The following is a 17,704-nucleotide window of genomic DNA, read 5'->3' on the forward strand; positions in this document are numbered from 1 at the left end:
TGTACTAGGGTTTTTTTCATCCCCTGGAGAGTGTGCCACCTTTGGCTTAACTTACTTCTTTCTTACTGTATACGTTACATTACTACTACGCTCGCTTTTCTATGCTTTTCCTACATCTATTAATGTAAAGCTGCTTTGAAACAATTAACAATTGTGAAAAGCTTTATATAAATAAAATTAAATTGAATTGATTGAAAGCAATCCTTTATTCCGCTGATCTAACTCCTTTGGAAAATAACTAAATTGTAGTCCGGGGTTCCTCTGACGACTGTTGTTACAGCCAACAACACATCATATCCCAGGCAAATTGTAATCATGTTGTGAACCTCCTGGTAGTGTTTTATTGATCTTCATCTGGTAGTTGTGGCTGCTGTGACCATAGACTAAAGCAGGGCACGCAAATGTGACCGAACACAAAAATGGGGGCAATGACACACAGTGACGTCACATGGTCCGGATGATTTAATTTTAAAGGCACTTCCCCCGGAAAACCATGCCCACACGTCAATCAGCAGGAGAGCAAGAACCGAGGACCCTAGAAGTCACAGACATCAATTCACCCAACAGCTTTGTTTTATATCAAGGTTCAACAATGGCACGAAAGAAGAAGTGTGCCATCCTTATGGAGTTGTACGTGTGTGTTTGTTTACAGCTGGATTTTATTGAAAAGCCTCAACTGGGTCATAAGTTGCATGCGGTAAGTAAAACTTCTGCGTTATGTTGGAAAGAGGCACGTACGGTCATATTATATAAACGACATGAACTTGTGAATCATAAGTTATCCAGTGTTGTATGCAGTGACGCTTGGCTTTTAACTCCTCTTTCCGATTTTTTTTGTACGGAAAGAATCGGTAAAGCTGATCTGTCTTTTAGAAAACTTTGGAGATATGCAGGATGTGATACTGCTCTATAGGTACTCCAGATTAACATCAGATACACAGAAACGGCTTGTGTTATGGGAGCTTTAATATTTACTAAATAAAGTCCTAGTAAAGATCGAAATTATGGTGAAATTAATGTTTTAAATCAAACTTTAACTCTCTTAATCTCGTAACTAGATTAAGAGATTTTAGATTGGATTTTACAGGCAAGGTCACATACCATAAAGCTATCTTACAGACATAGGGCCCTATTTTAACGATCTGAAACGCAAGTGCGAAGCGCAACGCGCAAGTGAGTTTGTGGGCGGATCTTGGGCGCTGTTGCTATTTTCCCGGCATGAGAAATAACTCATGCGCCGGGCGCAAATCAATAAGGGGTTGGTCTGAAGTAGGTTCATTATTCATAGGTGTGGTTTGGGCGTAACGTCAAATAAACCAATCAGAACGCTATCCAACATTCCCTTTAAACGCAAGGGCGCAAGTTCCATGGCGGGTTGCTATTATTATGACGGATTTACCAGGCGCACGCCAGGAGCGGTTCACAGCCGAGGAGACCGACGTTCTTGTAAATCCCAAGCTTGCCAGCATAAATCGGGCACGCCGTGTAGCGGGAGGTGGATCTGCCTACACATGACCTGACGCCAGCAGAGGACATCGCTGCATCCACCCTCACCGCTGAAAGGGTTTGGGGGCTTTGAAATCGGACCCAAGAAACGCAAGCAAGGTTCAACCCCAAAGTACTCTTACAAATCAAGTTCATATACATTAAGGTATCTTATGAAAACATTTAAATTATTATTTACATAAAATAAACGTAATACAGCCACACAACAAACTTATGAAAATATTTTTATTGTTATTTGCATGAGAATTTTTTAACGCAGCCACACAATAAATAAAAACTATCACCACAATGCTCACTATGATTCCCCTTATCTCGTGTATTAATATTTTTTAGTGTAACAATTTATGATTTGCAAAAATAACTGTTGCATCTGTGTAGATTAGATGCAAAGTGTGCGCGTTGTGCACGCTATACATTATGGTCAAGCATGCGCCCTTAAAATAGCATAATGAACAACGCGCAACGCGCCACTGACTTTAAACTTTTTTTTTCTGGTCAGTGGCGCAATTGTTTTTTGAAACTGCAAAATAGCATCAGGGATGGTTTGCGCCGGAACAAGCCTCTTTTTTTGCGCTGAAACGCCCAGGGAGCGCAAGTTCATTCCCTAGTTTGTCGACGTGCGTCTGTGGAGGGAAAAACCCGCTGTGCGCCGTTGCAAAATACGAATGATACATGCGTCACTGACAAAGTCAATTGCGCTGGGTGCAAGATAGGGCCCATACAGTCATTAATTGGATGCCAAAGTGGACATATCCTACATTTGTGTTGCTCCAGATTTCCCTCTCTTCCTGAAATGCACTGATTTTGTACAAAACTCATTGAAAAGTGCTGTGTCCCTGATTGGCCAGCTAATCTGTACGTTGTGATTGGCCTGAATACCTCTGATTTCAGCCGGAAATGTGATGCATTTTAGCACTACCGGTTCCCTCGCCCTAAAGTCTATGGGTTTTTTGAATGCTTTTTTGCTATATCGGCTGAAATAAGGTCTGTGGTTAACAAAGCCTCTAAATATTTTCACGTTTTGATCTATGATATAAAACACACCAGTTATAACCTGCTTTCGATTTATTTTTTACTTTATTGTGTCTTAAAAACGGTGGTTGCTAACAAGTTGCTAAAAGGGACTAAATCCTTTGGCAGGGAATTTAGACGTCATCATGACAAACAGGAAATCTCTCACTATCCGCGTTTCAGTCCCACGTTAATATACATAACGTTATATATTTAGTCTTTTCAAATTGTAGTTTTACCAAATATTGTTGTACACAGAATTCTGTGTTATTAAGGTAACCTATTACCATTTCTTTATTCCTGTGGAGAGACTGTAGTTCGACAATGGTGTTTTTACCCGTCCCGAGATGCAACTACAATCGTCGAGTGAAAGATGCTCGTTTACCGTTTTCCGTCCGATGTTACCCAGCGGAGACTCAGGGTTAGTGCCGTAAGGTAAGCTCACAAAAAAATTATTTCCATGTGAACACTGTATTTACTGCCTTAATGTGACCACGACGAAACTTTAATGGTTCATGTTGCTTAACATGCTAATGTTCCTTAAAATATCTAAAAGCTTGTTTACTTTGCCACTGTTTAACAGATTAGATCCGCTGCAGTTTTATTAAAGGCTACCGTTACGTCGAGAAATGTGTTAAATTTAAATATTCAAAATAATACCTGGTTTATTGACTTTCATTGTAACTTGTTTTTATATAATTATAGAAAGGGTGGGTCCTGCACCCTGATATTTGTGAACTTGGTTTTTGCCAACTTATAATAATATTATTGTATTTGTAAACAGCATTAGTTAAAGGGAAATTCCGCCTTGAAATGATCCTAGGGTTAATAACAAACATGTACCGAGTTCGACCGTTCACTGGAGTTTGTTTTCATGTTAGTCTAACGTGACCAGTGTTATTGCTAAACGCAAATTAGCATGTTATGGTAGCCTTCGGGGCATCAGTGCATTAAAAACGAAATCGCTATGTCTATACTACTAATAATGCTCAAAATAACCCCACACTTACAATGTAGCACAATGAGGGTCTCTATATGTAAACCGAAGCATTGAGAACTTTGCAAGTGTACAGGCAGTTTATTAAAAACAAACACTTACCGTTCACGTCTGGATCACATATCCATGCGGGCGCCATCTTGGGAAAACTGAACTCTCGCGTGAAAGCACAACACCTGTTCCACAACAACGGGCAACAACGTTTCACGCGAGAGTTCAGTTTTCCCAAGATGGCGGCCGCATGGATATTTGATCCAGACGTGAACGGTAAGTGTTCCTTTTTAATAAACTGCCTGTACACTTGCAAAGTTCTCAATGCTTCGGTTTACATATAGAGACCCTCATTGTGCTACAGTGTAAGTGTGGTGTTATTTTGAGCATTATTAGTAGTATAGACATAGCAATTTCGACTTTAATGCACCGATGCCCCGAAGGCTACCATAACATGCTAATTTGCATTTAGCAATAACACTGGTCACGTTAGACTAGCATGAAAACAAACTCGAGTGAACGGTCGAACTCGGTACACGTTTGTTATTAACCCTAGGATCATTTCAAGGCGGAATTCCCCTTTAAGCCATTATGTAACAATGATATTAATCTTTGTTATTTTAGTAGTAAATGTATATTTAATGTGCTATATAAACGTGTACACATCAAAGAAGAAGATTAATGTAAAAGCTGAAAAACTCCATTCCAATTGAATACAAATATTTTAATGTGTGATCCCCCCCCCCCTTTGTAATTTTAATCTGTAAAGGCTTAACTTCCATAAAACTAACATTGCTTATTTTGAACTTATCCTTAGACGAGCTGACCGAAAGCCCAGTGTCCATTCTCGCATATGCAGCTGTCATTTTCCTGCAGGGGAAAAATGTCCCTGTTTTGTTTTTATCCACAAATGATGTTCCCATTGGACAAATTTTGGAAGATCATTCCTCTCCCTGAGACAGGATAGCGCTGATATGCCTGAAAAATTTTCCACCACCCATGGATGAAGAGGGGGAAATGGCTACACAATATATGACTGACAAAGATGATGAACCATCTCCGGCTGATCAAACTCTCACTATCAATTCTGAGGAACAACCAAATAGTAGCACAACTAAAGAAGAGGTGCAGTCTGAACGAAGAAAAAGAATCCAGCTTGAGATTGAGTTAGAGCATTCCACAGAGATTCAGTTTCTCAAAGACAAACTCCAAGGGCAAACGTGTAACTGTCATGACTGGTATTCAGCCTTTCAGATGAGTGAAAGTGTGATTCGGATGGAGACAGGATTGCCAGATAGATATACAAATTTTCATGACCTTGATGAAAATTCGCCACAAGTATATACACACTTGCACTTGCATTTGTATTGTCCATGTGGGTATTCACATTGTTTAGCAACAATGCCATCTTTCCCTGTAGAGAAAGATGTTTTGAGTTTACTTATTTTATGAAAACTCTTTTTGTTAAACTCTTGCTGTAAGGTTTCTGTGGATCAGTGATTAGAGCATTTTGTTAACTTGAATGCACTGCAAGTTGCGTGTCTGACAAATACCAATAATTAAATGTTAAACTATTGTATACTACTTGTATACTATTGTAACTATACTCCAGGCAGCTCACAGTAATGTGAATGTGAGATAAAATTTACTACACAGGCTCTCACATTGGGATTTTTGGATTACCAGGTAAAAATATATAGAAAATGTGAACAAAATGAGTATATATGGTTTATTTTGGAAACATATATGGTTTAATTATAATATATTATATTTAAGCATTTGTTGATGCTATTGGACAATTCTCTTTAAATTCAACATTTTACTTAATGAGAAACCCTGTCCCTCATGCTGGCCCTTACAATACCGGTAAGCAGGGACGTCGTTAGGCCTATTTTAGGGGGGCTGAAGCTACCCCAAAATGTTCCTAAGCCCCCCTAAATGACAGGGCTCTCAAGTGTCACGCATTGAGCGTGACAGTCACTCATTTCGGTCTTTTGTCACGCACTCCCGCCACACATTGTATTTCTCACGCAGAAAACTATTTATAATATATTTAATATATGCCGCAGGCCCGCAGCGCACAAAAGTTATCTGGTCGCGCCGCTCTCACTATGGAAACCGGCAGGAATCAAGCGCGTATCCCCTAGAGCCTGCCACTTATCAGCCAATCAAAAAAAAAGAAATAGGCTACACAATAGCCAATCAGAAAATAGCACTATTGTATCTGGGTAAGATTTAACGCAACAACCAATGAAAGGCGTCATGCTGCGTCAAGTTTCGTCTCCTCCCCTGATCTGAGTCAGCAGCATGGATTTAGCGCGTTTATCAATCCGCAGGGGGCCGAGCAGAGCGAACATCAGTAGTACAAGGTGTGTGCAGGGCGGACTGGCCATGTTGACCTGGCGGCTGTTCTGACCCGCCGTGCAGTCGTCTCAGGTTGACATGTGAAAGAGAGAGAGAGACAGACGCAGCGAGATGCTGCAAAATCAATCACAGAAATATTCTCCAGGAAGGGAGCTGGTCAGTCACCAGTAAAAGCACGCGTCTATATATTGCTTATTAACGTAACAGGTTTTAAAGTCATGTGCTGGCGTGATGCATTGCATTATGTACAGTTGTTGTACTGAACGCATCAGGCAGATCATTTCATGCAGCGAAACACCAGGTGATTGTGAAGTGTATCCTTTTATAAAACTAGTTTTTTTGTGGAAAAACTGGATCAAACGTGCAAATTGAGCTTTTAATGGGCATTTCACCTTATATTTGCAGTAAAATAGCTTTTTTAAAATCTAATAATATAATTAAATTATAGCTTATTAAATATGTTTGTTTCATTTCATTTAAAATATTAATATTTTAACATTTGAACTCCTTCCTTTTAAAAAGTGTAAGGCACCTGTGTATTTGTCTTTGGTATGGTAGTATAATGTGTATTCCTAGTAAGTTTTTGAGGGTTCAACATGGTATTTTTAATATTAGCTTGGCTTGGTTTACCTATCTTAACATTTTAAACAATACTAAAACGTATCAACAAGTAAAGTAAAATAAAACAACAAGTAAAAGAAAAACGTTTTGATTAAACTATATCAGAAAGTAGTAAGTACCCATCCAGATTGTTTTATCCATTGTGGTAGCCCTTGCTTATAAAAAGGTTGGAGACCCCTGACCTACAGTATAGACATAGGGGCTGTTTCCCAAACAGGGCTTAAGTCTTGTTCAAGACTAAAATGCCTGTTTGAGTTTTAGTTCTTAACTAAAAGTAGCTTGCACTAACATATCTTAAAATACATCAGTCACGTTGTTTTGTCTCAAGATGCACACCTGTAATATTTTTGTGCTTGTAAAAACTACATTAACATCCTAATATAACTAAGGCCTTGTCCTGGCTTAATCTAAACCCTGTCCTGAAAACCACATCATAATGCATCTTGACAACTCAGTATTAAGGTAGATCACTTGTTGGTCATTCCCCTTTTCTAAATTTTAGATCTGTATAATTTCCAGATTAACACAGTGGCTATCAACTAATAATATTAACCTATAAGATTAGCAAATCCGGTTTATGTTTACATTTATGTGAACACACACATTTATCTTATTTTCTGGTTAAAAGTTTATTTTGTCAAAAAAAATCCTTGGCTAAGGTTTCTATGTGAGCATAGAAATGCAAACAGTAAAATGATGTGTTTGTACTGGAAATGTGTACGTGTATTTACACAGTGAATAATGAATCAGGAAGTCTTCATTGTAAAAAAATCTCCATTCCCAAATGAACATTTTCTAGTCCCATATATGACACACAGGGAATACAATGGAATAGTGGATTGCAATAAGGTTAGTAGTATACAACCTAATAGTTAAATAATATTTGGGGTGGTGGGGGGGGGTATTTGGAGGGGTGTCACTCTTGCCTGTCTTCAAAACTTGAGAGCCCTGGTCAATAGCTTACCTGGTAAAGTATGCAGTGATGCCAATTTTTTTCTATTTCTTGTACTGCTTTTTCTCATTTGTTTAACTTACCAACTTTTTAGCTGTCTGACCTCTGTTTATGGACATTTTGGATGTTTCATGTGACCAATTTGCAGATAGCATTTAAGTCATTGCTTATAGAATAACTAATCAGGAGCAAAGTCTGGCCTAAATTCCCCCATGCAGCTTTGATGTGTCTAAAAGCTAACATTACAGTAACTTTTATTTAACAGAGTAGAAATGGAAGAGGAGGATATGTCTGTCATGTTTTACTTGTTAACATCTTGGTTTCTTGACTGGTTGTTGACATAATTGTAACTCAGATGTGAGTGCAAAAATTTTGCAAACACAAGTTACAAATACTCTGTGGGCTGAGCCCCCCCTGTCTTCCAATCCTAGTGACGTCCCTGCCGGTAAGTAAACCACCATCTAAGCTGCACTGTTACGTCCAGATTTATAGTGGTTCTCCCCACTAAACACAGGACGTCGGATAGACGTGCAGATCATGTCTATATTGGGTCCGTCGGTCCATGACCAATTCTGGACATGTATTCGACGTCCAAACTAGGTCCACTATTTGGACGTCCCACCATGACCCTATTTGGACGTCATATTGACGGGCAACATTTGACGTTTAAACTGGGTAATTTTTTGGACGTCATTTGGACGTCATATTTACGGGCAACATTTGACGTTTAAACTGGGTAATTTTTGGACGTCATTTGGACGTCTATGACAGGCCTATGTCTATATTACATGATTAGGCCTATAAAAATGTGTTTATTTACAAATATCAGCATTATTGTACCAACCTGATTAATACATACTAATAGTCTATATTATTATTACAGTACTGTTTTTTCTGCTTTCTTGAATTACATACAAAATTCATCTAAATGTACCATTAAAAATATGTAATTAAATGTGTAGTTCGTTAAATTAAAAGTATTTGACCATACTAACAATTTAACATGAAAATATTCTCATATGAAATTGTTCATGATATAAATGCAATAAGAATGCCTTATATATGACCTGAAAGTATGGCCATGTGGCCGAGTGGATAGAGAGACTTGTTTGTAACCCGGAGATCGGGGAGTTCGAATCCCACACCCGGCAGGAAATGTCTGAAAGGTTTCGGTGCGGTGGATGGGTGAAGTGCAGAGGCAATCACGTTTTTTCGCATTTTTCATGTCTCTTTTCCTTACACGGCGGTCCTACGGTTGTCAACATTTTTAGACGTGCAGAACACGTCGAAAAAAAGACGTCGCCTGGCGTTACAAAACAACCCCTTTTATGGACCGGATTCGGACGTCCAAAAATTACATGAAAAAGACGTAATTCCGACGTCACTTTGCGCAGTGGGTCTGCTCGATCTATGTTTTTTCTATCGTGTAAGAAAAAGTACATAAGATTGGAAATTGATACGGCAATAGCTAATGTTAGTGCTTCTGAGATGGTAAAAGCTCGTTTTTTTTCTGGCGAATGGTATGCAAACATACAATCAAACATAATACAGTGAAAGATAATCTTTAAAGTATTTGGGGGCACAAAGATCTTAATCACAAAGAAAATAATATTAAGGTTTATATAAACTAACAAAATAAACTAATAAATAAAACATTAACAAAAGATAAATAATCTCAGAGGCACGCATAAACAAAATTAGTTTCTAACATTTTGAGATATCAAAAATCCCTTCGCAATTTAGCAAGTCCAATGTCTCGAAATCATGATCACCACGTTTTGTGTCAATCTCATGAATCCCCTAGGACAGGGGTGTCCAAAGTCGGTCCTGGAGGGCCTGTGTCCTGCAGAGTTTAGCTAAAACTTCCCTCAACACACCTGCCTCAAAGTATCTAGTCTGCCTAGTAAGACCTTGATTAGCTGGATCAGGTGTGCTTGATTAGGGTTGGAATAAAACTCTGCAGAGACACCGGCCCTCCAGGAACAGGAGTGGATACCCATGCCCTAGGAGGAGTATTTAAAAGTTCACTGCATGCATTTTTTAAACAATCCAAAATGGCCGACTTCCTGTTGGGCGGAGCTAAAATGTTAGAGGGTGAAAGTTGTTCGGGTCGATGAGATCTATACGCTTACCAACTCTCGTACATGTGCCTACACGTTTGCCCGATGTTTGTTTTTGCATTACAGGGGGCGCTACAGAGCCCCCCTGCCACACCCGTGTTCCAGCCTTTGCCCGGTTCTAATGGCCGACGACTCTGACGTCTCTGCCAATTTTCAAGAGTTTTTGAGTATGTTAAGGCCCCCAAATTGCACCTGCTCCTCGGTACTCCGGCCCTAAATATAGCTGCAAGCCGCTATACAGTGGCTCCAAGAACACGATGCATGGTGGGCAAGTGGATCAAGTGGGTAAATATCAGTGGGCAATTTAATGTTGTTACTGACCCATTTGGGTAAAATAAAAGGTTATAGACCCTTTTACTGTTTGTCCACAATGATGACGTGGCAGCAGATGCACACGCATTTAGGCAACGGAAGTATGGCAAGAATCAGCAGTGAAGCAACACAGATAGAGAAAGTTATTTTAAAAAGTTGACTTTACTGTATCAACTTTTTCAACACAGCTACCAGATCTGTGTAGTGGAGTGAATAGAAGACGTTAGCAGATGGCCAAAAATAAAGTTGCCAGATACATATATACGTATATATTATATTATTGCAACCAAACGCAACAATCAGACATTTTGATGCTGGGAAACCATTTTAATAAACGTTCTGAGTTGCTAACACGTTAGAACCAATGGGGAATAACACCACTTCTGTTGCCCACTTGCGCGCGCAGGCTATTTGATCACGTGAGCTGTAAAAGGGTCTATAGCATGGGCCGGCAACAGGCGGCCGCCAGCAATATTTTCTGGCCCGCCAGATTATTTTGGAAGTCAGTTTTTTTTATTTTACATCACAGTTTACAAAAATTGCCCTGTGTATCATTCCTTCATTTGTTTTTTCAAATCAAAACCAAAAAGAAATTAGAGAAAAACGACATGTTTTTCTATTATTTACTTCCTGAACTAAAATCAAACGACTCGTTTTCCGAATGTGCGCTCAGATCAAAAATAGAAAAATGAATGAAACGGTTCTCAAAAATGTTTATTTAACACCTTAGCAGACATATATCAATGAAATAATTTTAAACAGATCAGGTACTAACAGATTACATTTTAATAAGGGTTTTAATAAGGGTTGGAATAGCAACCATGCTTTCCTGTAAGTCTCATTCGCTTACAGTCCGACTTTTGAAAATTTTTCATTATTATTTATTCGTGTTTAGCATTACCTGATAAAAATATTTGCACTAAATGCTGCAAAAAGCTCTTCCTCTAACCTACTTGAGAAAAGTCGTAGCACCGTGGGATGAAATTTTAAAGTATAAAGAAGGTAGCGATCGGAACTCTGGGGTACCTATACTTTAGACGAAGCGGGTTGTCTGACTGACAATAGCCTAGTCCCGACATCTTTTGACAGCGTATCCGCATTTCATTCTGGCAACATGTACAGCTCTAAGGAGCTGTTTGGTACTGTGAGTAGGGCAATATGGTTTCGGTTTATGTTGGTTAGAAATTTGAGTGAGAGGCTTGTCCTATTTAATTTAATTTATATATTTTATATTTTTTTCTGTGACATTTTTTCTCTGCTGACAGTACAATGTTAACAAAATATTTATATTGGCACGATCACAATTTTTGTATAGCATTTAGAATTGTTACAGGCTTCTTCATCTCTCTCTTTCCGTTATAGACATTTGAATGTGAGATTCTGGAGTTTTGCGGACCCGTCAGGTCGGGAAATAAAGCGGGTAAACACAGAGTGTATATTAAGCGGTTTACTGAATAGAACCTTGTGTGAGCTAAACAAAAAAAAAAACACACAGTCCAGCGCAGACCTCCTTAAACCTTAGGGGTGTATGTGTGTGTCCCGGATAAATATTAATTAAACAAATGAATAAAGTTCAAAAGTCGGAATGTCTTTCATGAGAGCATAAATGCCTGTAAAATGTTACCACTATAGTAATTGATCTGTTTAAAATGATTTCATTGATATATTATGCCTATAAAGGTGTTAAATTAAAATATTTGTCTTATCCAGTTTTTTTTTTTATTTGAGCACACACTCAGAAAACCCGTCGTTATTAATTTTTTCATTTTTGTTTTTAATTTGAAAAAATGATTGAATGAATGATGCACGGACCCATAACCATGTTTTTAGCCATTTTTAATGCCGTCTTTCGTCTTTTAAATAGGAAATAAAGACATTGTTTCTTGACAAAAGATCAGATAGCCTATACTAGGTGTGGCAACAGCAGCTGGCCCGCCATCTACTGGCTAAAAAAATGTTGGCCCGCGGCCAAAGTTACTTGCCGACCCCTGGTCTATAGTATTACTTTCTCCAGAAAAAGAATCATGACATTCCAAAATTTATGCCGGGGACATCTGGTTGTTTTGAAATGGAATGGGTCAAATGTATATATTAAAAGTGACAGTTTGCACTGATGCTGACCATACAGTCTGCAAGGATAAACACATAATCAAATAAATATAAATATCATAATCATAATAAATATCAAGACTGCAATAAATAAAGGTTTATGCTGTTAAACATCCAAATAGCGATTTAGGCTCCTGGAATGTTCAATGCTGCACTGCTGCCCTTTAGTGATGTATTTTTGACAAATGATCACTCGTGAGTGCACGCCAATACAAACACCATTTGTGTCACACAGGATGGAAAGGCAACTGTCCAGTTATTTTCTTCTTTTTCACAGATCCTATTTTGATCACTTATTTTGGTCATCATTAGTTCAGTTCCATATTACATGGAGGCGGCTGTCATTAAAGGTAGGGTTTCACATTTTGAAAAATGCTAACGGTAGCTGCAATGAAATCACGACCCCATCCTCCAATCAAATCGCCATCCAAAGTCACGCCTCTTTCAAAAACACATGAACACGCACAGATCAGATGGTCACATCTCATGTCTCATTCACCAGTAAGAAAACTTTGCAGTACAAAGTGAATAGCATTTCCAAAATAACCAACATAAACAACTGGTTTACATCAGAATTAGTTTAAGCACACTTTCAGTTGTGTAGACGTGGTAACTATATCGTTATGCTAATCCGTAAACTTAACACAAATTTTATAAGCAACACAATGTTTCATCAAAGTAGAATATCTGAATCCATCTCAATACAAACATATCGCGCACCTACCTTACAAAAATAAACAGTGCAAAGACCCTTTCAGACCCTTTGACTCCTGCATCTGTTTGCATCTCGTGGTAAAGCAGTAAAGTTGCCGATGTTAATTTGAATTTTTGCTCTTTGCTGATCCAGGTATAGTTTTTGCTGTTGTTGTTATAAAACATGTGTTTCGTTTTGTTGCTCCTGTGTAGGTTGTCAATTCAGCAGAAAAGTTTGCTATTCTTGCTGTTTACAGACAGGAGGTGAGCGCACGTGAACGCGCCGATGACGTATGGTGTCTGCGTGGACTAGCTTGTGTGGTGGGCATTCAAATTATGCTTACGTATGAGGGACAAAAACAGGAAACGTCCGTTCGGACCGAAATCTATGATTGGTTGAACATTTTTTGGTCCTACGCCTTTCACAGACGACATAAATTTCTACAAATACATTTAAACAACTTAACATAGTGATTGCTATCAGGATGTGAGGAGACTTTTAACCAGCATAACTAAAAATGTTTCAGGATCATATCTGTTACCCTACCTTTAAAAGAAGAGCTCTTCTTTCTTAAAGGACACACTTTAAAGTCACACACAAACACATTGCATATCTGTAAATTAATAAAAAGTAATAAAATAAAAAAACATGACATTAAGAATAAAATATAATCTCCCTAAATCAAGGACATTAGTGATTTACTTTTAGGATTAAATCCAAAAGCTTCACCTACTTATTAAAACCAAGCTGGAAATTTGCTAATTCTGCACTTTTATGACCTCTATAGAGTAGACTAATGTAACTCGTTACTTGGAGGATGCCATGCAAATCAGGTAAACAAGCTTCAGCTAGTTCAAAACGCTTCTGCAAGAGTTCTTACTCGATCTAAGAAGTATGACCGCATAAGCCCAATTCTGGAATCTTTACACTGGCTACCAGTTAAATATCGTATACAATTTAAAATATTACTAATCACCTACAAAGCCTTAAATGGCCTAGCACCCTCATATCTTAGAGAATTATTATCAGAATACAATCCATCACGTGCATTGCGGTCACAAAATTCTGGCCTCTTAATTATCCCTAAAATATCAAAAGTGTCTAAAGGTGGCAGATCCTTTTCCTACTTAGCCCCTAAGCTATGGAATGATTTACCAACCGACGTCCGAAAATCAGAGACAGTAGATAACTTTAAATCTAGACTTAAAACTTTTCTCTTTAACAAGGCATTCGCATAGTTTGTTTAAGCAATAGTACTTATCTCCCAATAGCTAGCTTGTACAACCTAATAAATAAATAAATTAATGAATAAATTAAAACCTTTTTTTCGTCAACACTCCAAAGCATAGTAAATGACATTAATACTCTTTAGTAATATGCTGAAACTTTGAATTGGTTGTCGATTGAGTCTTAATTGCAAAATATGGTCGGTTTGCAATTTTGGCCTTTACCCATGGCCTTAAAAAATAGTATGTCATACAGAACCGTTTGCCACTGTACGTTAGTATTAACGACGGCAGAGGGGCCTCTGGCCTTAGTCAAACGAGTTCTGTTTCTGTTTCTAAAATCATAACTTATATGTAATACACTTATCTCCCAATAGCTAGCTTGTACAACCTAATAAATAAATAAATTAATGAATAAACTAAAACCTTTTTTTTCGTCAACATCCCAAAACATGGAAAATGTCATTAATACTCTTTAGTAATATGCTGAAACTTTGCATTGGTTGTCGATTGAGTCTTAATTGCCAAATATGGTCGGTATGCAATTTTGGCCTTTTCCCATGGCCTTAAAATAGTATGTCATACAGAACAGCTTGCCACTGTACGTTAGTATTAACGACGGCAGTGGGGCCTCTGGCCTTAGTCAAACGAGTTCTGTTTCTGTTTCTAAAATCATCAACTATATGTAATACACTTAACCAGCAATAGTTAAGCCTGCCCGGAACCGAGCTGACTAAAACCACATTACTGTGTGACACCTGCTTTTTATGTGAACGGCCCCTACGCTAATAAGATTTTGTTTCTCTCTCCCTGTCTCGTCCTCGATCCCGAGGACAATAAGACAAACAGATCCAGATCCAGTTCCGGTAAATGTGAAAGTCGGCACACCTCTGATCTACTGGCTGTTCTTCAACGTGATGTCCAGCTGATGCCTGACCAAAGACCACCGGCAGAACCCGCTTAATCTCCGATTAATCTCCTTCCATTTCAATGTATATATATATATCTCCCAAGGGTTTTTTCCTCCTAGGACTTTTTTTTTACTTCCCCGGCTAAAATTCCGGGTTTTTTTTCTCCTAGGGGGTTTTTCAACACGGGGAGGCATCTTTTTTGGGCTTAACTTCTATACGTTACATTAGTAATACGTTTGCTTATAATGTTGATTTATAGCCGCAGCAAATTTAGCTGCTTGTGCTATCGTGTATTATGTTATGCTATCTGTCGATTTTCTGTGCTTTTCACTACATCTATTATGTAAAGCTGCTTTGATACAATTACCAAATTGTGAAAAGCGCTATATAAATAAAATTTAATTGAATTGAATTGAACTTCTGCTACAGTGTGATTTCACAGAAATATATCAACACATAAATGTGCAGAATTACACGCCAGTGAAGAAACCATTCAGTCAATAATATGATATAATAAAGAAAATGGCTTTATTTTACATGCTATCATTCCCACAAAAAAAAAAAAAAACGTGTAGCATGATATTATACTCAAAAGATTGCTAATTTTCAGGCAGTTTATAAAAGTGTGTGGTGACAGGCACAATCTGATCTTAATTTTTTGCTTTTAAACTAATATTAATAGGGGAGAAAGAACTATATTTGACAAAATATAACCTCTTAAAATGATTATTAGAAATTGATAGTGTTGTCTTACCCTGCTAGCATTTCAAAAATTAGCACACCCAGCGCCCACCAGTCCACTGCTTGACCATGACCTTTACTCTGAATCACTTCTGGAGCCAAATACTCAGGGGTACCACACAACGTCCATGTCCTAAAGAAACAGAAAAATAATCAGTGAAAGAAGCAAAGAAAGAAAATATTAATCACATCAATCTGATATTATCAGCAATTAAAATAAAATTTAGGTAAGAGACTCCTGTACCACACACTCAGATCTCAACAATTTCTAATAATGCAACAGCATATTAAATCATAGATTGTTGACAGATAATTTCATAACTAATATATCGTCACCTTCCTAAACTAATTGTCCAAGTCATTTTTTGACAAAAATGTTTTAGGCTGTTTTAGGCTCTGTTTTATTTTTATAATGTCAAAAGACATCGAGACTTAGGCAATTTTTCTAAATGGCAGCTGCATCAAGAACACAACACAACACAATCTACTCAACCTCTGAAGTTGGTTCCATTTCTATTTGTTATCTGAGAAACCTGAAAAAATTACTTAGGGAATTAGTTTAGGAAGGCGACGATATTTATTTTTAATACAGATGCTTGGAAAGTAAAACAAGATGAGTATAATATTATGATTGAAAGAAAAAAAATCTCATTTTTGTTGCTTGTCAGTAGCAGAGTTGTAGTACATTACAGTTCCTGTGACAGCAAAATACATCGGCATATTTGTAATTTTAAATAAAACTGTCAATAAATTGTTGTATAATTGTCTTTGTTTTAATGTTTTTAAAATATGCTTTTTGATTACTGAAATTTAATGTAACCATTAAAATTAGAATACAGAAAAAGGAAAAAGGAAAACAAAAAATTTGAGAACAATTAAAACATAATAAATAAATTATAAATAAACGGCGTTATTAACGGTGATCCTTTTTACAGTAGCGAGTATTCAAATATATGACTGTTTCTGCTGTTGTAACGCCGTTACCGTTACTGACATAAAAATGCTGCACTTTACTTTAACTGATTTCACTGAAGTGATTTTCACCCATGTAGGCTCTCTCTCTCTCTCTCTCTCTCTCAGACAGTCAATGGCTGTGTCCAAATTCAAGGGCTACGACCTTCTAAGAATGCGACCTTAAAGGGCAAGCATTCTGTCTTTCAAGGTGGCAGCTTCAGAAGTCCGCAAAGAGAACTGAAATGAGACAGTCTAACCTTTGGATGACCCATAATTTGTGTCACCTGCAGAACACGCCCACCGCGCCTGTCAGGACACAGCAGAGAGGTTTCTGACTTATTAAAATAAATATGGAATCAGAAAAATATACATTTATTTTAGAAAATATGACACGCTGATGTAGATTAAACTATTCAACAGTATATTAAATTAATCAACTATAGAAATATACGCAACATAAACAGAATAATATTAACACAAAACATAACTTTTAATACTAAAACAGTGACTAAAATAGATTTTTTTCTGATAAATACCCACTTTTATTTAATAAAGGTTTTAAGTGTTTATTTTAAAATATCTAGCCGTTATGCAGGTGCGCAATGAATCTTGGGATAGCCTCGGCTGTTAAGGATACATTCGTTCTATCCTTAACAGCACGGATAAATAAGGACGCATTTTGAGGCTTTATTCTAAAGCATGGCCGTTTCTCAATATGCGTTCTTGTCTGTTCTTTTTGTTCACTTATAAAACGTCATCAGTTGCGGCCCAAGAACTGTTCCAAATCCAATTTCGCATCAATCCAAGTTAACATAACATCCCCGGATATTTTATCGGGGATGCATCAGGAGGTGACTTGTGCGGACTTCTGATAGCCAAGTTTCCCAGAATGCATTTTGCGTCAACGGCAATGATGCTTAAAGCTTGCATAATATTTGAAAAATTACATTTTCTGTGTCATAAAATGTAGTTTTAAGAGCTGTTCAGTCAAGAATATAGATGAATAAGCTTATTTGAGTTCCGGTGAATCAGCGGGTGGTCAGTACTTCTGAAATGCTCTGCCCTCTGGACTGGTGTCTGTTGGTCAAACTTCTCAAATATTCTCAAATATTCTCTTTGGATATATCTAACTGGCATTTTTTTGTCTCATCAATTTATTACAGTGCATTGAAAATGCGCTGTACTGTTCTTACTG

The 17,704-nt window shown here is 37.6% G+C and overlaps 1 protein-coding gene across 1 annotated transcript in view; it reads right to left on the bottom strand.

Annotated features, from left to right (window-relative positions):
- prkx (protein kinase X-linked) overlaps nucleotides 1-17,704 on the bottom strand; it is a 374,991-nt gene that overhangs the window by 102,817 nt on the left and 254,470 nt on the right. Inside the window, exon 4 of the mRNA XM_065254896.2 lies at nucleotides 15,569-15,688. Within this exon, the coding sequence (XP_065110968.2) occupies nucleotides 15,569-15,688 (120 nt within the window). The remainder of the gene's footprint in view (nucleotides 1-15,568; nucleotides 15,689-17,704) is intronic.

Source organism: Paramisgurnus dabryanus, chromosome 4 (genome assembly GCF_030506205.2).
Source record: "Paramisgurnus dabryanus chromosome 4, PD_genome_1.1, whole genome shotgun sequence".
Lineage (NCBI taxonomy): Eukaryota > Metazoa > Chordata > Actinopteri > Cypriniformes > Cobitidae > Paramisgurnus > Paramisgurnus dabryanus.